This window comes from Triturus cristatus, chromosome 8 (assembly GCF_964204655.1).
Source record: "Triturus cristatus chromosome 8, aTriCri1.1, whole genome shotgun sequence".
In the NCBI taxonomy this organism is placed as follows: Eukaryota; Metazoa; Chordata; class Amphibia; order Caudata; family Salamandridae; genus Triturus; species Triturus cristatus.
Genome location: NC_140591.1, coordinates 1,388,659,722 through 1,388,685,185, shown reverse-complemented (window position 1 = coordinate 1,388,685,185; position 25,464 = coordinate 1,388,659,722). Strand labels below are relative to the sequence as shown.

The 25,464-nt window shown below is 46.2% G+C and overlaps 1 protein-coding gene across 2 annotated transcripts in view; it reads left to right on the top strand.

Moving 5' to 3' along the window:
- The window catches only part of SCAF4 (SR-related CTD associated factor 4), an 872,346-nt gene that overhangs the window by 417,668 nt on the left and 429,214 nt on the right, over positions 1-25,464 (top strand). For both annotated transcript variants that reach the window (XM_085623106.1, XM_085623105.1), the window contains exon 17: positions 14,859-14,972. In XM_085623106.1, coding sequence (XP_085479232.1) covers positions 14,859-14,972 — 114 coding nt within the window. The remainder of the gene's footprint in view (positions 1-14,858; positions 14,973-25,464) is intronic.

Here is a 25,464-nt window from a genome sequence, read left to right as displayed (position 1 = left end):
ATGTGTTGGACGTTATTTTATCGGCCAGGCGACACTCCTCCAAGTCCATTTACTCTTACAGGTGGTCTAGATTTGTAAAATGGTGTGGAGAGAGGTCCATTGACCCTTTAAAAGCCCATCTTTCTAATGTGCTCCAGTTTGCTCTTTCCTTGGCTCAGCAGGGCTGTGCTGTGGATACGGTCAAGGGCTATCTTTCGGCCTTATCGGCTTTTCTATGCCTTCCAGATCAACCGTCGCTATTTAAATCTCCGGTTGTTCTGAGGTTTATCAAGGGTCTTACAAACATGTTTCCTCCCACTCCCTTTGTAATGCCGCAGTGGAACCTTAATCTTGTTTTAACCTTTCTAATGGGGTCCCCATTTGAGCCTCTACATAGTTGTCCTTTGAGGCTGTTGTCCTTTAAGGTGGTCTTTCTTGTAGTCATAACCTCGGCAAGGAGGGTGAGTGAGCTTCAAGCTCTAAGTTCCAAACCTCCTTTTCTTACATTACATGCTGAAAGGATGGTTCTCAGGACCAGGGCTGCTTTCCTGCCAAAAGTTGTTACTCCGTTTCATTTGGGGCAGTCCATTACTCTACCTGTTTTTTATCCACCTCCTCATCCCTCCAAGGGGGAGGAAAGACTCCATCGCCTGGATCCAAAGAGGGCTGTGAGATTTTATTCACAAGGTGAGGAATCCACTGGCAGATGTATCCATCAGAAGAACAAGTTACTTACCTTCGGTAACGCTTTTTCTGGTGGATACAGTATCTGCCTATGGATTCCTCACTGGCCCACCCGCCTCCCCGTTGTCCACCTTTGTATACCATGAAATCGGTCTTGTTGATATGTTTTTTACACTTTCTTGTACATTTGTAGGAAATGCTGGTTTATTTAGCATTCCTTTCCTTTGTATACTATGCATATGTGTTGGTATATTGTATACTGTGTATACTTTGAGTCTGTCATTGGTCCACCTGATCGCCTCGAAGGCACGGAAAAAATGGGTGGAACTGACGTCATCACGCCGACGTGGGCCTCTTATGGCTCCGGTGACACCATACGGAGTCGCGAGCGGAGCCGATGTATTATGACGTCGACATGGAGTGCTGGGGGAAGAAAAATTCCGTGGAATGCTGGCGCAGGGGATATTCACAAGGCGAGGAATCCACAGGCAGATACTGTATCCACCACAAAAAGCGTTACCGAAGGTAAGTAACTTGTTCGCTAGTCAGCAGCCACCAACCAAGGCCCCCCTTTCCCTCATAGGATAACATTGGGCCTAACTCTCTCTGCACCCGGCCGCCCTAGTGCCGCTGGAAGTGAACCAACTGTACCTACCTGACCCTGGGGGACCCCTGAGTCTATGCCCAGAACCTTAACTCTGCCAGTCGAGTACTCACCTTTAAACCGATAACTCAATTTTCTTCATAGGGTAACATTGACTGGCTTTTTCCTGAAATTTCTTTTAAGTGTGGACTTTTCAAAACTAAAAATATTCACCAAAAATCAGCCGAGTAATAAACTGAAATACTCACCTGCTCTTAGGTGAGCTCCCAGTGCTGAATCTTGGTGCCCAGCACTGACTCTGAAAACTACTTACAACTGTACTTACCAGTAACCCAATTTTCTCCCATAGGAAATCATTGACTGTTTTTCTGTGAAATTTCTTCTAAGTGTCGATTTCTGCAATCTTTAAATATTCTTTAAAAATCGTATAATATCTGAAAACTTAATTACTTACCTGTTTTGGATAAAGGACCCAGTACTGAGTCTAAGCACCCAATACTGGATTACAAAAGTAACGAGAACATACTATACCTGTAACTTGAATTGTCTGCCTTAGGGAATCATTGACTGTTTTCTATGAAATATTTTCTAAGTGTCAACTTTTAAAATAGCTAAATATTATCTAAAAATCATCACAGTAATTAAGTCGACTTTTATCACTTGATTCCAAGTACTGACCCAGGACTGAATCTAGGCTCCAGTCCTGGAATTCCAAAAGTAATCCTTAAAGTAATCTGTGGCAAATAACCTGAAACTTCCATTGAACTCAATGCATTATTGTGTTTAAAATAGTGTTGCCTATTGCAACCACTTGTAACGGTTTACAAAAGTCAATTACACATTGCAAAAGTATTTATATAAAGTATCTCATTCTGAGAAAGTATATTTTAAATCCAATTGTTGGCTCTAAAATAAAACAAGCATATATTTTTTTTATATATAAACCATTGGCCTAGAGTTCAGTTATTGAGTGTGTGAGAACATTTACTGACTGTGTACAATAAATGCTTTACACTGTCCTCTGATACTGCCTTACTGCTCGACCAAACTACCACTTTAGAGAGTAAGGTTATATCTAAGTTTAGCCTCTGCCAAGCCTCTGGCGACTGTGGACTCTGTACACCTTGTACCTATTTGGGAACAGTATATACAGAGCCACTTTCTCACACTGAAGTCCTAGAATTTGGTTACCTCAATCTTCCACCTGATGGTATGAACGTTATCAGAGAGACTAGGCGCCCCATCACTAGAGTGCTATGCAGCCAAGTGGAAAATATGTGTTATATACTGTACCAATAACACTATCAATCCTCTAGATGTAACCTTTCAAAACATCATGTGTTACCTGCTGCATCTCCAAAGATGTAATCTAGCATACACATCAATTAGATTACATCTTACTGCCATAGCAGCTTACCTACAAAATAGACAACATTTGTCATTGTTCAAGGTACCTGCCATTAAAGCATTATGGAAGGGCTCAAAAAAATTATTCCTCCCAGGGTGCCACCCTCTCCAGTGTGGAATCTAAACCTTGTCCTCCCTAGATTAATGGGTCCTCCATTCGAACCTCTACATAAATGTGATCTGCAATTTCTTACATGGAAAGTCGCTTTCCTTGTGGCCATTACATCTCTCAGAAGAGTCAGTGAGTTACAGGCACTAACTATTCAAGAACCATTTTTGCAACTCCATCATAAAGTGGTTCTCAGGACAAATACCAAATTCCTTCCTAAAGTTATTTCTCCCTTCCATCTCAACCAATCTGTTGAGTTGCCAGTGTTCTTCTCGCAACCAGAAACAGTAGCAGAAAGAGCTCTTCATACACTAGACGTGAAAAGAGCACTCCTTTACTATATTGACAGAACAAAACCTTTTTGCAAAACAGCTTTTTGTATCCTTACCACCACATAAAGGCAATTCCATGTCAAAGTCTGGGATTGCAATGTGGATTGTTAAATGTATACAAATTTGCTATCACAAAGCGAAACATACACTATCTATTCCCCTTAAAGCCCACTCTACCCGCAAAATAGGGGCTTCCATGGCATTTTTAGGGAACATTCCCTTAGATGATATCTGCAAAGCAGCTAGATGGTCTACACTGCACACATTCACAAAACACTATTGTGTAGATGTGCATGCAAAACAACAAGCTAATGTTGGCCAGGCTGTACTCAAAAGTATATTTCAGACTACTGCAACAGATACTGGTGGTCGCCGCTAAAGAAGAGTACTGCTATGCAATCTATGCATAGTGTGTGATCTGCAGCTAATATGCCTCGAACGGAAAATGCTACTTACCAGTATGCATCTGTTCTTGGCATGTAGAGCTGCAGATTCGCACACACCCACGCACCTCCCCGGCTACCTTTATCTGTTCCAGTATTATCTTAATTAGATACAACATACATGGACATCTATTTCTGTTTCTCACAAAACTCCATTTCCCTTTTTGGTGAAAAAACAATCTGAAGATGGAGTTGATGCCCATGCGCACTATTGTCCAGAGGAGGAGTCACCTATCTTGTGACTTTCAAAGACGTTTTCCAATACAACAACAAAGTGCAAACATCCGATGGCGATCTATGCAGTGTGTGAATCTGCGGTTCCCACAACCCTCCCATTCAGCCATTATAGAATCGGAAAAGATTACTGTAAAGGAGGTATTTCTAAACAACCGGGTGTAAAAATTATTTCTCTCAAGACCAATCTTTTTTCTGAATGCTGCCCAAATCTTAAAGGCAGCCATCCAGAGCCTTAAATCTAGTTTTATTAAAGTAACTAGGCTCTGTGAATTTTAAAAAACAGTTCATGGCATCTTCTCCTAGCAATAGCTTATACATGTCTGGTGACCCCGTCTGTATCCATGGCTCTATAGCATTCCCACCGATTAGCCCACTCATATATTGAAAGGCGGCTGCCCAATACATTTTAAAATCGGAGACTGCCCAGCCCCTTCTCTCCCTTTGTAATGACATAAATCTGAGGGCTCTCCTTGTTTTCCCATGTGCCCATATAAACCAGTTTACGATGTGCTCCAGTGCCACAAACCACTGCTTCTCAAATTCGAGCGGGATAGCTCTAAATAAGTAAAGTACCTTCGGTAAAAACACCATTTTGACCACATTACAGCGTACAACCAAGGACATATGAAGGTTATGCATTCTATCAGTCTTCTTTTACCTTCCCTATTACTGGTTCTATATTTCTCTCCACTACCTTTCCCAAATCGGATGGAATATCCGTGCCTAAATAGGTAGCTGAGTCTGTTACCCGTGGATCATCCCGATCCGCCTCCCTGTTTTTAACTATCTGGGTGTTAGATCTGTTTAGTGCATACCCAGAAACTGGGCCAAAGGCTTGGGCTTCTAGCTCTATAACAACTAGGGCATCCTGAGGATTAGAGGTGACCATGGCAATGTCATCAGCATATGCTAAAGTTTTTGTTTCCAACCCATGATATCTAATAGGAGTGATTCCATTGTTAGCCTCTAGTTTTAGTATTAAGGGATCAATATACATGGCAAGCAAAAGTGGCAAACATGGGCAGCCCTGCCAAGTGACGCGCCTAATAAATAGAGGGGTCGTATACCCCCCCGTTGAGCCTTAGCCGAGCCGTCGGTGCCTTGTATAAAGACTGTATTTCCTTAATATATCCTCGCCCAAAACCAAACCATTTCATAACTGCCCAAAGATAGTCTCTGGAGACCATATCAAATGCTTTTTCGTCCTCCATTAGTATCAGAGCCATAGGGTCCCCTGAGACTTCGGCAGCATCAAACAGGGTAATAACCCTGCAGACATGTTGTGTAGTTCCCCTACCCAGTATAAACCGTGTTGACAGGGGTGTACAAGTTACCCAATCCTATGATTTAAACGTATCGCCAGGGCCTTAGAGAATATTTTAGCATCGTTATTCATAAGCGTTATTGGTCAATAAGACCGTAGTTCTACAGCTGGCTTGCCCTTTTTCAAAAATACTATATCCTCTGCCCCAGCCCATGAATGGGGGATAGAGCCACCCTGTTGAGCTTGAGATAGTGTCTACCGGGTCAGGTCCGATTACCTCCCAAAAAGGTTTATAAAATTCTAAAGGAACTGATCTGGTCCTGCATTTTTGCCTGAAGGAAGGCAGCACAGTGCACCATATATCTCTTCCTGGGTCAGTCTAAGTGCCTCCCTATCTTCAGGGGTAATACCTTGAACAGGGATTCCGCTAAGATACCCTTGAATTAAACCCTGCTCCCTTAGCTGCTCCTCACTATAAAGCTTTTCATAGAACCTTCGGAATATCTCTCAGATCCCTGCGGAGCCCTTAATTATGTTCCCTCATTCATCTCGTATCTCCCCTGCCACGTTCTTTGGTCTTAATCGTGTTGCCAGAGTATGCCCCACCCGCTCACTAAACTCGTAGCGGTGTTCCCTCCTATGAAGAAATGTTGCAGCTGCCTTAGCAGCTATAATATCTCCTATTTCAGCTTTAGCTAACGCCAACCTGAGCATTGTCATCCAATGGTTTAACCATCCGAATTGCAGCGGCAAGTGCCTCCTCTATCTCCTCATTATTGCCTTACATAGCATTTTCTCCTGTTGTACCTCGCTTTTCCGTCGGTCCAGGCTATAACTCGATGTCTCTCCTCGAACCCCGGCTTTGAAAGCATCCCAAACTACACCTGAACTAGCACTCTTCCTGTTAATCTCCCAGAACCCCTTATTCCACTCGTTCATATGAAGTACATACTCTGGTTCTTTCAAGAATCCTCTTTGGAAGGTCCAAACCTGCTCTGGTGTTTTCCCACCCCCATGGGTAACCGTTCATCTCAGATCATGATACTCTGATTTTATCTGGAAATGTTTCTGTGTGGAGTTTGAAAACTTAAAGAAATTCTTTAAAATGATAGTGTTTAACAAAACTATTTTACTTACCTGTTGTAGGAAAGTGGGTTTCTGTTGCAGTAACCCCCCCCCCCCCTTTTACCAGACTACTTTTTCTTGGTGTACCCTGGGTCCCTGCCAATCCGGTTCCCAGGGTCTGTGTTCGTTCCCCAAAATTAACCCAATTTGGCATCTCTGGCCACAGGTCACCCCCTGGTAAATGGTACCACAGGTACCCAGGGCACTGTGACCAGGGAAGACCTTTAAGGGCTGCAGCACTTTTTGTGCCACCCTTAGAGGCCCTGTACCTTTACACAAACACTGCATTTTCAGGCTACGTGTTTTGGTGCAGAATAAAGTAAAGAGTCGACATGGAACACATCCCTGTGTGCCAAGCCCAGGGCTCGACACATCTTAAAAATCTTACTTGACCTGCAGGTCTAGTGACTAGAATTTTCTACTCGACCGAACATCAATGCACTCGACCCACAAATTAGTTGCATACAAATTTTCTTTAAAACATTTGCAGCGCCTTTGATCTATGACTATTAAGACATAATCACATTTTTTAGCCTCATTACTATTCTCACTGAAATGTTTTTAAAGTTACGAGCACAGCCTTGGATAAACACACTCAGCAGTACTCGGGTACACTACTGTACATTAAACATACTAGAGTGTGGCCCTGGGTGAATACTCTTAGCAGTACTCAGGTTCAACGCTGTACCTTAACATACTAGATTACGGCCCCGGCGACTCAACATCCTGTCATTCTGGGCAAATCACTTAATCTCCCCGTACCTAACAAAAATGAGTGTGTCTTTGTGTACCATAACTGGTGCTCATGTTAAGCACTCCAATACCTTCGGGTCGAGTAAGCGCTATATAAATCTGCAAAAAAAGACACTCTTAGCAGTACTCTGGTACACTGCTGTACCTTAAACATATTAGAGTACGGCCCCAGATAAACACATGCTCAAGGGTCCTGTGACGTCAGTGACAGAGTCACTGTCACTCTATGGTGTGCTGCTTCATAGGCCTGCCTTCAAGACTGGAGGTGAACTTCAGAATTAATTGTGGTGTACAGGCCTTCAAGGTTAACCTACACTTGCCACTGCTAGGGTCCACCTGCTGGTGCTAAGACACCAGGGCTTTTAAGATCTTGTGGGGCCTTCCAAGGTTTAGCATGGGAATGTGCTCCCTCAGGGAGAGTGGTCTGGTGGACTGGTCATGAAGACTGAACCTGGTTCCCCAGTTCCAAATTCAGCAGCTCTGACCATAGTGCCACATCCTCTCCTCCACTGAACACCATACTGCCCCATTGAGAGAAACTTGCACTGCACTGACCCGCTATAAACACCTGATGCGACTCAATTCAAATTACACACTAATTGGGAGCAATATGCTGCCTTAAAAAAAAATTAACATCCTAGAAAAAGCAAACACTCAGAGAATGCAATATTAAGTACAGCATGTGAAATGTAACTAGAAACAACATGGTTACCTTTTTCTTTTTACACTCATTATTCAGAAATTAGTGAGTGCTTTTGCCTGAAAAGTTAAGTCCATGACTTACATGGTCCAGAAGGGACCCGTTTCAATGCCCATTATATCCTTACAAAACGTAAGCAGTGTGGTTTAAAAAGACCACATTTGTGAATACAGAGCCACAGTATGCATTCACCCATCAAGCAGGTATTTCAGTACCTCCAGGAATAGTGTACTTTCCCACTCAGGAAAAACAATGTTGTTCAAAGAGCTAGGAGAAAACGAAAGTAGCGCTTCACTGGCAAACACTGTAAAGTGGCGCTAATGTGTTTGGGGGTGAATAACTCAATCTGGATTATCTGGCCACCTTGCAACCACTCTGTCTTGCTTTAGTTAGTTAGGTTTTTGTTTTCATATTTTGAATGTTTTATTTCCCTCCACCCCGAGGCTGCACTTGAAATTGAAAAATGTCGGAAAAAGCCGACGTATCCAGCAAGTGTTTTTCTTTTTTGGATCCATTTCACAAGGGAGCAAATAAACGAAAGGAGGAAAGAGAAGGTAATACGCATTTCTTGAAGTCTCGGTTTTACTAAATGAGCATGAGGCGACAGTAAGAGAGGGAAGAGAGAGAGTGAACAAAAAGGGGGTGGGGGGGCAGCTGCCAGCGGCAGGGGAACTAGACAATGTCTGTCTTCTTTGGGCACGAAGGAAAAGACGGAGTCCTTTTTCTTCTCTACCCGTTTCGCCCGTACTGATATCACTTAGCAGGTTAATGTGTGTAGATATTCGGCCGGCTGGCTGGGAATGAAGAGCTCACTCGCCGGGCCGGTCAAGTAGGCCTGAAAACTGTCTCGCCCTGAAAGAAACTGACTCGCATTTGCGAGCGGGCGAGTACATTTTTCGAGCCCTGATGCCTACAACCCACTGCCCTGGCATACATCAGTCACCCCTCTAGCTGGGTGCCCTATGCCAGTGGCGAGGGTACAGGTACATGAGCCCGGTACCCCTGCAGTGTCTAAGCCCATTCTTAGGCATTATAAGTGCAGTGCTGCCATTAAGAGTATATGGTGCTGGGAGCTTTTCATTACGAACTCCACAGCACCATAAAGGCTACACTGAAAACTGAGAAGTTTGGTATCAAATCATAACATAGAATCTGGGATGCAGATAATAATTCTCTGTCATCTGTTTGAAAGAATGTAAATAGTGTTGACGTTTCGACCCCTAATCATAACAGCAAGATTTCAGCCTTGGGAATGGGGTCTTTATCAAGACTGGTTTGAGGGAGGTTAAAAGGCACCTATGAGAATGGAATAAAATTGTGATGGGATGTTGATATGAGGACAAAAACGTTATGATTTTGCATTTGTGTATGCCAGACATCTGGCTGGATAGGTTGTAAATACTTTCCCCCATGCACAGTTTGTTTTGAATATGTTCAAATTTTGAAATACACTGTGATAACATTTTTGATTCAATCCAACAGTGTGATGAAATTAAATCAGTCATTTATGATAATATGAGTAAGTCGGTAGTGTCTAATTTTGATCAAAATGACAATGATCGTTTTTTGTTGTACTCGTAATTTTGAATGTTTTGCACTGTGACACAACTTCTTTGTACTACCCACAACCCAGTGGCCTGCTTGCCAGCAGCCGCAGGCCCCTATCTCCCATCGGATAACATTGGGCCTCAACACTCTGCACCTGGCCGCCCTAGTGCCGCTGAGGGTGCAACAGAGTGCATCACTGACCCTGGGAGACCCCTGAGTCTAACCCCAGAACCTTAACTCCCACGGCCTATTACTTACCTGAGAACCGTTAACCTGTTTTCCCTCCATAGGATAACATTGACACTTTTTCTCTCAAAAGTTTCTGGGTGTGGAGTTTTGAACTCTAAAAATATTCCTTAAAAATCGCACAGATAATCAAAACGTGTTTACTCACCTGTTTGCAGGAAATGTCCCACTGCTGAATCTAGGTATCCAGCACTGAGTTAGAAAAGTAACGTGAAAAGTAACTTACCTGCAATTTACTGGAAAAGCCTATTCATTCCAATGTACTGTATTTGCTAAGTGTTGCATACTACTGCCCCCCTGTAATCAAACAAAGTACAATTTCTATTGCATTTTCAAACTGTTCTATATCCAGTAACTTATTACTGAAAAGTATTTAATGCTTACCTGTACCAGGCTTGCTTGGTTCTAAACAGTATATTTTTTATACAAACACAATTGGCCTAGAGTTCAGTTCTTGAGTGTGTGAATTCATTTGCTGACTGAGTGTCTACATCAAATGCTTAACACTGTCCTCTGATACTGCCTTACTTCTCGACCAAGCTACCACTATTAGAGAGTAAGGTTCTATCTGACTTAACTTATGCCTACCTATGTGGACACTTGGACTCACTACACACATACCATATTTTGGTGTAGTATATATAGAGCCAGTTTCTTACACCTGTTTACTGGAAATGTCCCAGAGTAGTATCCAGTTACTACTACATTGTGTAAGAAAAGTTATCTCAAAAGTAACTTACCTGTAATCTTACTTAAAATCCTATACAAAGTATATGTACTGTATTTACAAAGCCTTGCATTTCTCAGAAACAATACTGTAAGTCAAAACAAGTCCATTTACAATTGCAATCCAAACTGTTACAAACTGTATATTTACTACCTGTGCCAGGCTTGCTTGGTTCTAGGAAATAAAATAAATTAAAGAATAATTTTATACAAAAACAATTGGTCTGAAGTTCAGTCTTTGAGTGTGTGAATTCATTTGCTGATAAAGTGTTTACAACAAATGCTTAACACTACCCTCTGATAAAGCCTTACTGCTCACCCACACTACTACAAATGGAGAGTAAGGTGCTATCTACTTTTACCTCTGCCTACCTTTTGGGTTCCTCTAGACTCTGTGCACGCTATACTGCACTTTGGTATAGTATATACTGAGTTGGCTTCCTACAGTCCCCAACCCTACTGGCCGGTCTCCTGCAAAGAAGACCCTGCGAAGTAGATGTCGCCTGTCCTGCTGCCAGTGACTTCTAAGAACCCCAAGAAGACTGCCACCCTTCAACAAAGACCTGATGTCCCGAGGTCAGCAGCCCTGTCCAGAAATCTTCAACTTCAAGTTCTCTGGATCCAGGTGGATCCGTGCCGCCTGCCCACTCTTCAACCGATGCCCACGGCCCAGATTGGCTTACCTGTCCAGTGACCTCTTCCCAGCGATCAAGACCTCTGCTCAATCGGTGGCTGACCTCTCCTGGATCCCATGAAATCGCCTGCAGCCTTACATGAAGGGTCCCCCTGACCGTGACCGGCTCAGGTAAAGACAATTTGACACCAAAACGCACAACTGCGTTCTCAGCTCCCCGACCTTGGGGAGCCCAGCCTACAGTGCCCAGCCCTCCTTCAACAGCTCAACTTACCTGCCTTGCCGGTAGTCCCCTTCAGCCAGCCTCCTGGTCTGACCCTGCAGCCTCTAAGTGCGATTGAAGTTCCCAATTGAAACGCATTGGGCGCCTGATGCTAATTTGCACCCTGCCGCCCCTGTGCTGCTGATGGTTTGAGGTTGGTGCTGCTGATGGTTTGAGGTTGGTGATGCCTTGTGCCCGCCATGCCTGCTTTAACCCCCGGGACCTGTGCCCTGAAACCATGCATACTTACCTACAAACTGCACTTATTGAGGGTGCCCCCAGCCTCCATTGACTAATATCCAGCTCAGGGACCTCCACACCCTGAGCTCCAGTACTGCTGTTAGTGCAGTACCTACCTTAAACTGAATCTTGCTTAGTGTTGGTCTAAGCCCTGAAGACTGGAAGAGTAAGTCATGTACCTACCTGTTAATGCATCAAACAGTTTTTTAGGTCTCGCCTGAGCCAGCGCATGCACTGCTCTGCGAGACATTTAGTAAGCAGGGTTTTGAAAGTGCTACCACAGGCTTTTGGTGGCCTCAAGCTTGCGTTCACGCGCGCCTACCTACCAGCTTTCACCATCTGAGGCGCCATCTGGACCGCTATCAGTTTCACTTTCGCGTTCCACTTGCGCGCGCGCGCACACAACTCACGTTCTCGGCCACACGTCTTGTTTAAACAAACATTACCGGCTTGTTTTTAACAAATTGAGCGCGCAGCAGCGGCGAGGGATGGCTGCATTCTCGTCTCAGGTTACTTGTTTATGCCCATGACTAATGTCACAGCCTTGGCGTCTATTTCCACAACCTTCGTCGTCCTTGTCCTTCTGTTACCTCTACACGTCAACCACTCACGTGCTCAAGGGCTGTTCTTTCAAAGGAATAAACAAGCCATCGCTTTAAATTTCCTGTTCACTTTAAATGTGCACAAACACGTTTTAAGACCGTTTTCTAAACCGAAAGCATTACTGGGTCAGGCGGTAGGACACGGACAGCGCATAGAACTCTTCGTCGGCGGGCGCACGCTCACTAGAGTTGTAAGCCCCGCCTCCCAACCAAGCCTTTAAGAAGCTACCTCTCGTGACTGCACCTTCAGGCGACCCTCATCTTTGTCAGTGAACAAAATGGTGTCCTACTGTGTCTCAGCCGGCTGCCTCCAGGTGAGGGTGACTTGTCCCCCGTAGTATCCCACAGGGTGGGGGGAGTGAAGGGAGCAGGCAGGGTCTTCCACGGAAGGCAGCCCGTATTGCACCCTCATGCCCATGGGCCTCCGGACCACACTGGGAAACGGTCAGAACCATTGACTGTCTTGAACTTGACTATTGAGAGTCTCGCTTAAGTTAGTGCTGTGAGATTTTGGGTGACTGGGTGAGGCGGCAGACTGTGCGCAGGCTGCAAAGTAGCATTCTACGCTCTGTCTCACCCAACGGTCAAGGTGAAGTCTAGGTGAAGTGGGCAAGGAAGCAGCGAAATTGGGAAAGAGACTGAGCTAACGTAGTCTTCCGTGAGGTCTATCGGAAAATAACCTTCTGCTCAGATGTACTTAAATGAGCCCCTGATAATACGCCATTCAACTACTGTTAATTGTACATCTGTTTGGTTTCAGACAGGGTTCCATCTCCCTTATGCTTGTCAGTCTAATGATAGTCTGCTTTGGACGTCAGAAGGACAAACAAATGGCATTCACAACAGTTCTACTTGCTCTGTTCGGAGCTTCTGTTGGCATAGCAACAAACCTAAGTGACTTAATGTTATGGGTTTCTGTGTAGTGTACGTCCTACCATTAGAAATGCTTTGTATTGGCACGTGGGGCTGCCTTCACACGATTCAGGAGTTCAGTTGGAGATAGGCGTCTGTGAGTGGGTGCCTCAGACCACACCATATTTAGGCGTCAGGTGGTCAAAAAAACAGGCAGATTCTCAGTTAATAGCAGTCCTGGTAAATGTTTAAGTAATGAACAGTCTCCATCCGGAGTTTTTTTAAATTATGATAACGATTGAGCGAAATGTTGTTTTCCAATAGTCTTTTCCTAAATCTATTATTTTTGCAGACCTCACTCGAGAGATATTACCGCAACGCACTGCTTCCTCATTATCTACTACATTGACCTAGAATAAAAAATATCATGTTTGTGCCTATTAGAAAATTCGTGGTCAGTCAGAACTCTTTGGATGTAGATGGTTGCGGCTACCGTTCATTTAGTCGTAAGAGGTGCCCAGTGCCCGCCAACTCAGTGGATGTTTTCTTGTCTTGTATACATTTTTCGTTGGAAGAGATCTAGTTATGTAGATGCCTGGCACCCGCTCTCCTTTCCCTTGTACTTAGTTAACAAAATCCAAGTTAAACAAGCATTGGCATAGCCAGTAGGTCTCGCCTTTGGGACCTTATAAGTGTTTAGCCATGTAACAGTTAATGTTGCACAAAGGATATTGTGCTGCATAACTAAATACTTATGAGGTTCCAAAAGCGAGACCTATTGGCTATGCCAATGCTTGTTACTATAGGATTGCATTGCATCTCTCCTATTGCTCTTAAACTGCTTATCTTTTACAACTGCTAAGTTCTCCTGTTTCTGATTGACAACACAAGTATTTTTATTACTGTAAAAAATTTTTACTGCCTTGCAAAACAGTTCTTATTGCATTTTGAAAAGTATTACTCTTGAAACAGTTTCTACCTGCAACTGAGTTTCTCTTGGTTCTAAAAATAAAAGAACAAAGTAATAACTTTTGATACAAAACTATTGGTCTTGAATTCAGTCTTTGAGCGTGAGTAAGTTAGCTTTGCCATTTGTTTGAAGCTGTTTCAGCATACCAGTTTAAGGGTTAGCGCAAGTGCTTAATTTGTAAAAAGAAAAAAAAAACAAATGACAGGGCTCTAGTCAGGAGGCTACTGCAGCTTGCGCCACACATTGCCCATGCTATGCTGCCAATGATATTAACAACACAACTACTAACCGTCACACTCGTACAATAATGATAATTCGGACTATTTCAGGCCCCCAAAGCTATAAGAATGGCTTGGGCAGCAATAATTAATTGTTGGGTCAATCACTAAGTTGGCCAGACAGCGCCACTTTGTTGACAATTAGATGCCAGTGCCGAGCACCGGAAACCACTGGCGCAAATTAGGCACAGGTTAGTGCACAGGTACAGAGGTCTTCATAGCATGCCTCAGTGCACTCAAGTTGAAAAACCAGCAGCATCAGTCCAAAAACTTGGGAGTGACCATACAAAAAGAGACATTTCCTTACACAGAGAATCAGTATCATAGCTGTTTCCAACTCTTTGTAAATAGATGTACCACAACGAGCACTGCAATGTCTGCACTATGATTTATCACGTTTATAATGCTTTGATGACTAAATAGCAAAAGTACTTTTGCAAAAAGAGAGCCCTGTTTGTGCATTTACCGGTTTATTGTTGGCACACAGTTCAAGAGGAAAAGGTTGTTTGTGTTCCCAGATTGCCTAAGAATGTGGTCTTTTTTCCCCCTGGGCTTACTTGGTGGTTAGAGCTAAGCAGAGTTTAAAGTGTCTGTATTCCTTTGAACAACATGGTTTGGTTGCAGCAATGATTATTTGAATGTGGTATACCTAATTCTTTACAGTCTTGTGGCATTAAATGTTTGCCATCATATTGACATTTTACACTATTCTTACAACTTAGTTTTTGGTAAATATTGGCAGATTTCGTTTTCATTCATTTTTTCTACTACCGTTTCAGTGTAAGATTTTGTAAACTGTTTGTTTTTGTTAAGTGTATGTCATTACTTCCAGGTGGTTTATTATGTTTTTCTGTTTTGAACAGATGATCCCTCCCAGAGGATGTGCCTATATTGTGATGGCTCAGAGACTTGATGCGTTACGCGCTTTGCAAAAACTAAGCAAAGGCACTGTTAAAGTAAACCAGAGAACTATAAAGGTAAAGCTATCCAAAAACACTATTCTGCAATAAGTGGTGAGGTATTATCTTGAATGCATAATCGTATTACATTAGTACAACTAAATGAACATATGTTGATTTCTCTTGAAGCTAAATGTTCTTCAGTTGAATACACATAGATAGCCCAAAAAATTAAACTTTCCTTCCGTTGGCCAGACTAAGCGTTATACAGGATAACCAGGCAAGACAAAGGGAAAACCACTTTAGATAGTTCGAGGCATGTGGGCTGCTGAATTCATATCTGTGCATAGATCGCCGCCTAGTGTTGGGTCCGGATGTTTGCACGTTGTTGTCCTGGAAGAGTCTTCGAAGTATCCTTGGATAGGTGACTCCTCCCCTGGACTACAGTGCGCATGAGCATCCTCTCCATCCTCAGATTGTTTTTTTCCGCCATTGGGTTCGGATGTGCTTATCTTGACTCAAGTTAGGAAAAAGTCTTTCCAGGCCAAAAGGCCTCTAGTTCGCGTCGGTACTGTTCACCGATCGGTATCGATAGTATCTTTGTTAGTTTACTAACTTCCAGAACCAATTTTTTCGCATCTTACCCGACCATCGACCCGACATCGACGATGGAATCGAGGACACCATTCAAGCGGTGCCCTGTATGCAATGCGAAATATCCACACATCGACGTCCATCCGGTGTGCAACAAATGCCTTTCACCGGATCACAACGAATCTTCATGTATGGCCTGTGCCCGATTTCGATCCAAGAAGACTCTCCGGAATCGACGAGCGGCGAGACTCGAGGCGCAGCAAGCGGCACCGGCCCCGGCCGACATCTTCAGCGCCGAGACCGAAGATGTCGAAGAAGTGGAGAACCTACCCTCCAGCCCCGCTTCCGAACATGACTCCGGATCGGAAAACGTCGACGAAACACTCTTTCGCAGAGATGAAGACGACACCGAGGTAGGAGACTACAATGAGGCCTTAGGGGCCTAAGAGAGTAGCTCCGATGACGAGCAAGGCCTACCCGTTCAGACTGAGGAAATCCCAGTGCAACAGTCTATGGCTCCGGTCGAGGGATCGCCTTCGGGCCTTACCCAAGACCTATCCCGCAGTTCTTCGGCCTCGCCCTCGGGCCCGGCCTCGGACATTCCGCGGCAGCCATTAATGCCCAAACCGGCTGGTTTCCCTTCTTCGAAACCAAAAGCTGTATTGGTTCAACTGAAACCGAAACCGAAAGTGGCGCTGGTCGGATCGAGGCCCTCCACACCTTCGACGCCAGCAAAACCCGTCGGCACCGAGCGCAACAAACGAGACTTCGGTGCCGAGCTTGAAGCGGCCGACGTCAGAGTCGACATACGGAAAAAGACCTTCGGTGCCACCAAACCTACTCGGCTCCCGGCACCGACGCAATCGGCTACGACCCCAAAGGTCAAACTACCTGCCGCGTTTCACACCGCTTCGACGGCACCACCAAAGCCACACTCATCGAAGGCGTCGACTGCCATTCCCGCCCCTCGACTCCACGACTCACCGGCGCCGAAAAAGTCCACGCCCGCCTCCACAGAACCGGTCGGCGCAAAGGAATCAAGGGCGCTCCAGGTGCCACCCGTTGCTGCGCAATGCACCAAAACTGTCCTCCAGGACACATCGGGCTCCGAGCCAATAAAAGTTCCAACAGCCTCTTCGGCACCGGCCAACATTACTTTTGGCCTGCCACCATCCACGGCCCCGAAACTGTTCCAAATCAGGACACGGGTCACCCACACCACGATCACGCCTGCCGAAAGCTCTGCGGAGACGTCTCCATCGCATATCATCGACGCCGACACCGGCAGGATGATTATCCACAAAAGGAGAATAACTTCTGAGCCAGCTTTGGACTCCTTCCGGATCCCACTTAAGAGAAAGCTGCCAGTGGCTTCGGAACCAGTTCTCTACGAACCTTTCCATTCACCCTACCAGGATCCACAATCCTTCTCTTCCACACACTCCGACACGGATGCGTTGGAGGACTACATGGGTGACCAAGTCCCCTACCCCGGAAGGATGGACCCTGATGGCCAACAGGACCCTGATCAAGCTTGGGATGACCCTGTAGACCCAGGTGCACCTATGGATGCACAGGACCCGCAACTCTATGGAGCAAAAACATCTCCCACAGAGGACACTGCCGCGTTCAACGCTCTAATTGAAAGTGCTGCGGCCAATCATGGGGTGCAACTTCACTCGGACACCGTTGAGGACGACTTTCTTATGGATACTTTTGCATCCTCAGAAAGGAATATAAAGACTCTGCCCACGTTAAAGGGGGTCCTCAAACCAGCAAAGGACATCTTCAAGGAACCCACCAGGGCAAGAGTGATAAACCCCAGGATCGACAAGAATTACAGATCGGCGCCTGGGGACCCTACTTACATTAGAGGCCAATTACCTCTGGATTCCATTGTCGTTGCGAATGCTCGCAAGAGGGCACACTCGCAAACAGGTGATGCTCCTCCCCCGGACAAAGAGTCCAAGGTGCTAGAGACCTCTGGCAAACGGGTTGCCGCCCAGGCAGCTAACATATGGCGCATTGCCAATACTCAAGCGCTCCTCGCTCGCTATGATCGAGCGCACTACGACACATTAGAGCAACTACTTCAACATCTCCCTGACCAATACAAAGCAGGTGCAGAGATCCTCATCAGGGAGGGACAACTGCTCACAAATGCATCCATTAAGTGTGCACTGGATGCCGCGGATACAGCTGCCAGAGCCATAAACACTAGCGTCATGTTGCGACGACACGCCTGGTTGCGAATCTCCGGATTCAAACCAGAGGTACAAAATAACATCCTCAACCAACCTGTCAACCCCGACTACTTATTCGGGCCGGAGGTTGACACCACCCTAGAGAAAATAAAAAAGGACACGGACACTGCAAAGTCCATGGGGGCCCTACAGACGCAGTCCTTTCGGAGCGGCTCCTTTCGTCGCCCCGGAAATAGAGGAGCAGGTAGAGGACAGGGGTCACAGCAAACATACAACAAGGGCAACACACAAAACACCTACGATAAAAACACCCGGGGTGGATATCGTGGCTCCAGCACAAAGGGCAGAGGACGCGGCTACGGCAACACCAGGTCCTCTCCCAAGAGCAAGCAGTGACGCCCTCTCCCTTCCTCCCGACCACATAACACCTGTCGGGGGAAGGCTACAAAGGTTCCTGTCCACGTGGAACTCCATCACCACGGACAGGTGGGTCAAAGATATTGTCAAATACGGTTACTGTCTAGAACTAACCTCCACTCCACCCACAATACCTCCAAAAAACCGTCCTATGTCCTCAGAGCACTTAACGCTCTTACAGCAGGAGGTGCAAAGCATGCTTCTAAAAGGCGCAATCGAGGTCGTACCCGTCCACGAGCAAGGTACGGGGGTGTACTCCCTGTACTTTTTAATACCGAAAAAGGACGGGTCACTCAGACCTATATTAGACCTGAGACCCCCTGAACCACTACATTCTTTCCGAGCATTTTCACATGCTCACTCTACAGCAAGTCCTCCCGCTGCTCAAGCAGGGAGACTTTCTGGCCACACTGGACCTCAAGGATGCGTATGTCCACATACCCATTCACCCCTCACACAAGAAATACCTCAGGTTCACTGTTCAAGGGCAGCACTACCAATTCAAAGTCCTTCCCTTCGGCGTGACAACAGCACCCAGGGTGTTCACGAAGTGCCTAGCTACTGTGGCGGCACATCTACGGAGGCAGCACATACACGTCTACCCTTACCTGGACGACTGGCTCGTTCATGCGAAGTCAGCCCAGCAATGTGCCAGCCACATGTCCCGCACCATCCACCTCCTTCACAGTCTGGGGTTCTCACTAAATTACCCAAAATCCCATCTCCAGCCCGCACACGTACAACAGTACCTCGGTGCGACTATAGACACTCTGGCAGCCACAGCTCAGCCAAATCTAGTGAGAATCAACAGCATGCAAATGCTAATTTCCAAGTTCAAACCACAACACTCCCTTCCCGCGCGAGTGTTCATGCAGTTGATAGGCATGTTGGCCTCCTGCATCTTCAAAGTCCCACACGCGAGACTACATATGCGCCCGCTTCAGGAGTGCTTAGCACGTCAGTGGAATCAGGCTCAAGGACAGTTGAAAGACCTAGTGTTGGTGAGCGGTCGGGCATACAACTCTCTGCATTGGTGGAATCCACAAAACCTTTGCAAGGGCCGACCGTTCCAAGAGCCTGTCCTACAGATAATACTGACGGCGGACGCGTCTCTCCAGGGATGAGGAGCTCATGTACTCCATTACACAGTGCAGGGACTATGGACACAACAACAAAAGAAGATGCACATCAACCTTCTAGAGCTGATGGCAATCTTCCTCGCTATGAAAGCATTCAAAGTACACTTGTGCAACAAAGTCGTGTTGATCCGGACGGACAACATGACTGCCATGTACTACATACAGAAGCAGGGAGGAACACACTCTCCACAGTTGTCTCATCTGGCTCAGAGCATGTGGAAGTGGGCCATTCAGAGGAACATGTTCCTCATGGCAGAACACCTCCCCGGCAAGGACAACCAGATGGCGGATCTGCTCAGCAGACACAGCCACCAGATGCACGAGTGGGAGTTACACCCATCAGTACTCCAGCCGTACTTCCAGCAGTGGGGTCATCCAGAGATAGACCTATTCGCGACAAGCGAAAACGCAAAATGCCAAAGCTTTGCCGCCAGGTTCCCACATCCACAGTCGCAGGGCAATGCGATATGGATGAACTGGTCCGGCAGATTTGCGTACGCTTTTCCCCCAGCACCACTGATACCGCTGGTGGCACGCAAACTCAGACAACACTCACTGACACTCGTCCTGGTTGCTCCAACGTGGGCACGCCAGCCATGGTACACCACCTTTCTCGAACTTTCCGTGGTGCCGCATCAAAGGCTGCGGATCAAACCCGCGCATTTGACGCAGAACCATGGAGAGATTCAGCACCCAGATCCGCAACAGCTGAACCTGGCAATCTGGCTCCTGAAGTCCTAGAGTTTGGCTACCTAAACCTGCCACCTGACTGTATGGACATCATTAAGGAGGCCAGGAGACCCACTACCAGAGCTTGCTATGCAGCCAAATGGAAGAGGTTCGTCATTTATTGCAATAATAATGACATTAACCCGCTAGACGCATCCATCCAAAACATTATTTGTTACCTCTTACACCTATACCGATGCAATCTGGCATACACCTCTATACGTGTCCATTTGACTGCAATATCAGCCTATCTACAAACCAGGCAGCACCTCTCTCTATTCAGAGTGCCTGCCATCAAAGCATTCTTGGAAGGACTCAAACGAGTCATTCCACCTACCCACCCACCAGCCCCAATGTGGAACCTCAACTTGGTCCTCACACGCCTGATGGGTCCACCCTTTGAACCTCTACACTCATGTGAGATTCAATTCCTTACCTGGAAAGTAGCTTTCCTAGTAGCGATAACTTCTTTACGAAGAGTTAGTGAACTCCAGGCACTAACCGTCCAAGAGCCATTCATACAGGTTCACGCCAACAGGGTCGTACTACGTACCAACCCCAAATTCATGCCCAAGGTGGTATCGCAGTTCCACATGAATCAAACTATTGAACTGCCTGTTTTCTTTCAAAACCCACAAACTGTCGCAGAAAGGGCACTCCATACACTAGATGTAAAAAGGGCCCTCATGTATTATATCGACAGGACCAAACCCTTTAGGAAAACAAATCAACTTTTCGTTGCCTTTGCCCCACACCACAAAGGTAACGCTATCTCCAAAGCAGGTATAGCCAGATGGATCGTTAAATGTATTCAAATTTGCTATCAAAAGGCTAAACGCACATTAACGATTCCCCCACGAGCCCACTCAACACGTAAGTTAGGGGCCTCCATGGCTTTCCTAGGAAACATTCCTTTGCATGACATATGTAGAGCAGCCACCTGGTCCACTACACATACATTTACAAAACACTATTGTGTAGATGTGCAATCAAAACAGCAGGCAGCTGTAGGACAGGCTGTTCTCAAAACTCTTTTTCAGACCGCTGCAGCTGGCACGGGTAGCCGCCGCTAATAAGAGGGCACTGCTATATATTCTATGCACAGATATGAATTCAGCAGCCCACATGCCTCGAACTGAATATGCTACTTACCAGTATGCATCTGTTCTTGGCATGTAGGGCTGCTGACATTCATATCGCCCTCCCTCCTCCCCGGCGCCTGTAGCAGCTGCAGCTCTCAGAATTACTGTAAGCATGGTCATCACTTTCTGTATCTACTCCATCACTGCCACAATGGCGAAAAACAATCTGAGGATGGAGAGGATGCCCATGCGCACTGTAGTCCAGGGGAGGAGTCACCTATCCAAGGATACTTCGAAGACTCTTCCAGGACAACAACGTGCAAACATCCGGACCCAACACTAGGCGGCGATCTATGCACAGATATGAATGTCAGCAGCCCTACATGCCAAGAACAGATGCATACTGGTAAGTAGCATATTCATTTTGTTCTAAAGAGGCTGATCTTTTCTGATCCCTAGCATAGTGAAGGAAGCAATTGGTGGCCCAGCCTTAGCTAATTCTGCTCAGATGCTTCATTGTCAGGTAACAACAAGCTTCAAAATGTGAATTGTGCTTGTAAGAACAAATTAGCATTTTGACTTTTGCCAAACTTGCTTGTAGTTGTAGAAACTCTTACAGAAGAATGTGGTTATGCTCTGTTTTCCATCTTGCTCTAAGATGTGATTTCTACTGGATACTTATAACCACAGATTCTTCACCTTTATAGCATCCTCATACTAGACTGGATCCAGCGGTAATAACAGCATCGCTCCTGCACGCTGGTAGGTGCAGTCTTGTGGCCCTTCACAACTTTGCCCTGTTCCGGAAGTGGCTAATGGATTTGCATATAAGCACCATCTCTGCACACTGATGTCCATTTCTTTATTTCTGTACCTTCATATGCAGATCTGGACTTTTCCTAGTCCATTGACTATCTTTTTTTGCACAATTTATTTTTGCCAATGTCCAAGTGAACTGGTCCCCTCTTAAAACTACAGGGTTTAAGCTTTGTCGGGATTTTCACAATCACATGTTTATGACAGATCCTCCCCTTCCTTCCCTCCACAACGTCCGTGTTTAGAGGTTGGTGCAGGACTCAAAGCCCTGCCAGGATTCTGTCCTTTTTCGTCTGAAGGCGAACCAGGAGCACAAAGTGAAGCTGTATTTCTCGAACAAACAGAAAAGTGCCCCTTTTGCTGTAGTGAAGAGTGTCTTCATCTTCTAAGTGGAAGAAAATGGAAAGGCCATCTGCATTGGCATGTGCAGTCTTCGCTCTGTGTTCTACTGTAAAGTCCATTCTCTTTAGGGATATGGACCACCTTAGCAGTTTGGGATTTTCACCTTTCACCTGTTGTAACCACCTGAAAGACCTGTGGCCTGTCTAAACAGGCCTCAACTTCTGGGCCCACTCAACAGCAACGGCTTCTCTCTCTATGGCACTCCCAACGCTGTTCTCAATGGAGTTGTCTTCTGCTTATAAAAGCGAACAGGTTGGTCATGTCCCTCTTCATTTGTTGCGTCCACGACTGCTCAGAAGCATCTGTCTGCACAATGAACTGTTGGAGTAGTCTGGAGCTTTTAGGACTTGGCAGAGCACATTTCATCCTTCAGTGTGTCATAAGCTTTTTGATGGCTCACTGTCCAGTTTACTTTCTTTGGTATCCTTTTGGAGGCAAGTTCTTTGAGGGGAGTCATAAGGACACATAGTCCTTCACAAGCCATCTATAGTATTCCATCAAGACAGAATGCACTGACTTGGGTCTGGGTTGTTGGAGCTACCCAGTGTAAGAAATTGCCCTCTTTTTCCATGGGTGCCCCCACTTTTTACTAGCCTGCTGACGTACGTTGACGGAGTGTGCCTGGGTTCCTGCCAAACAGGTACCCAGGGCCTATGTTCTATCCCTAAATGGCTTTAAATGCATCACCCAGTTGACACTCTTTGGCCACATGTCACTCCCTTGTAAATGATACCATAGGTACCAAGGCCACTGTGGGCAGGGAAGGCCTCTAAGGGCTGCAGCACTTATTGTGCCACCCTTGTAGGCCCTGTACCTTGACACACACACTGCCATTGCAGACTACATGTTTTGGTGCAGAACAAAGTCAAGTCGTCATGGCACACATCCCTGTGTGCCATGCCTACAACCCACTGGCCTGGAATAGGTCAGCCACCCCTCTACCTGGGTGCACTATACCAGTAGTGAGGGTACAGGTACATGAGCCCTGTACCCCTACTCTGTCTAGACCAACTCTTAGACATTGTAAGTGCAGTACTGCCATTAAGAGTATATGGTGCTGGGAGTTTGTCATTACGAACTCCACAGCACCATGATGGTTTTACTGAAAACTGGGAAGTTTGGTATCTATCTTCTCAGCACATTAAACCCACACCGATGCAAGTGTGGGATTTAATGAAAAATGCACTGAGGACATCTTAGAGGTGCACCCTGAAAAAAGACCCAATACCCCTGGGTCTAGAGCCTTCTGCTCTCGGGGGCCTGAAACAATGCACATCCTGGGACTAGGTGCCAAGCCTCCTCCCCCAGGATGGGCAGGGTCCACGAAGGGGATGGTTCAGAAGCTTGCTTCTTTGTGAGCTTCCCCAGGCCTTTGCTGCCTACAGCAACTAGCCCCCAACGGTTCTGACCCCCACTTTGGGCGGAAGAATGTGTGGGAAAACCAAGTGAGGAAGGGAGGTGGCCCACCTTTGCCAACCCCACCCCTCAGGTGGGGGAGGCGAGGTGAAGCATAACTCTGTCCCCACCATCTTGCAGATGGGACACCCAGCCAACCAGAGTGAGACATAAGCCCCCTATCACTGGATCGTGGTATAATAGGGTGTGTACCCACCCCAAGGAAGGGACCTATTGGTCTCAACCTTTACTTACCTGTAACACCCCTAAATCTAGTATTTCGGGGCAACCCTGAACCTTCCCTCCTCAGAGAAGAATCGACAAGAAGAAGAGAAGAAGCTGTGCTGAAAGTAAGAGGACACCCACTGAATTGTCCCCAATCCTACCGGCCTGTCCCCAACTCAAACCTGCTCCAGCGAAATCCCGGTGTGTCCTGCAGCCAGCAGCCTCAAGAACCCGGAGGACCAGACCTGACCTGCCTTCCAAGCCAAGACTTTGTATCGCATGTGCACCTGGTTTGCTCACCAACAGACTCTGGCCCCAGCCAAAACCGCAAGTCTGCACCATTCTGCACCCAACGCCCACGGCCTGAGTTTGAGTGGCTCAACACCAAGAGGAGAACTCCCCGGTGATCCTGAAATCTAGTGATCTCTGACCTACGTCGACTCTCCAAACGACACCTGCTGTCTCCCTGTGGAGGACGACAGCGACTGGAGCTTGTAAGAAAACCTGTATCCTAAAGACACCCCTGCACCCGATGTTCCAAGGCCTTGGGGTGTCCCAACAGACTGTGTCACAGCCTCACCGGCATCCCGACTTACCTCTCCGAGTGGTGGTCACCTCCAGAAGATCTTTGTTCCCGAGCATGCAGTCTTTGTTGAAACCGAAGAATCCCCCTTGAAAACAATGCACCCGACGCCAAAACAGCTCCCAGCTGCCACTGCGGGTGTAGTTTGAGTGCTAACTCGAATCCTCCTTTGCCCTGAGCCTAACACCAGGAGCTTTGCTCCCACAACCGTGTGGCCTGCTCGTGAGCAGCCACCTACCGGAGGCCCCCATTAGATAACATTGGGCCACAGCACTCTGCACCCGGCCACCCTAGTGCTGCTGAGGGTGTTTCAAGAGTGCATCCTTGACCCTGGGGGAACCCTAGTTCTAACCCCGGAGTACCAACTCCCACAAACTTGTACTTACCTGCAAACCATAACTCTATTTCCTTCCATAGGATTGCTTGACTGCTTTTCTTGAAAATTGTGGAGTTAGCTGCATTTTTTATGTTCTCATAGAAAACTATCTAAAAACTACTTTACTTACCTTTTCTCTAGGAAATGTCCCAGTGTGATATCTAGACCTATCGCACAGAGTAGAAAAAGTAATACATCAAGTACTCAAACAGTAATTTCCACTGAATTCAAAGTATTTACATACCTGTAACAGTCATTTTCATTCAGCTTGCTTGTATTGTTTAACTTGCCTTGAAAAGAAAGACTTACACATACCTGTGCCAGGCTTGCTTGGTTCTAGAAAATAAATATAACTAAATAATATTTTTTATACAACCAAATTCGTCTGAGTTCAGTATTTGAGTGTGACACATCATTTGCTGCATGAGTGTGTACAGCAAATGATTAACACTATCCTCTTAAAGCCTTACTGCTCGCCCACAGTACCACAAATGGAAAGTAAGGTGCAATCTACTTTTCCATCTGCCTACCATTGGGGTTCCACTGGACTCTGTGCACACTATACCTCATTTTGGTATAGTATATACAGAGCCAGCTTCCTACATTCA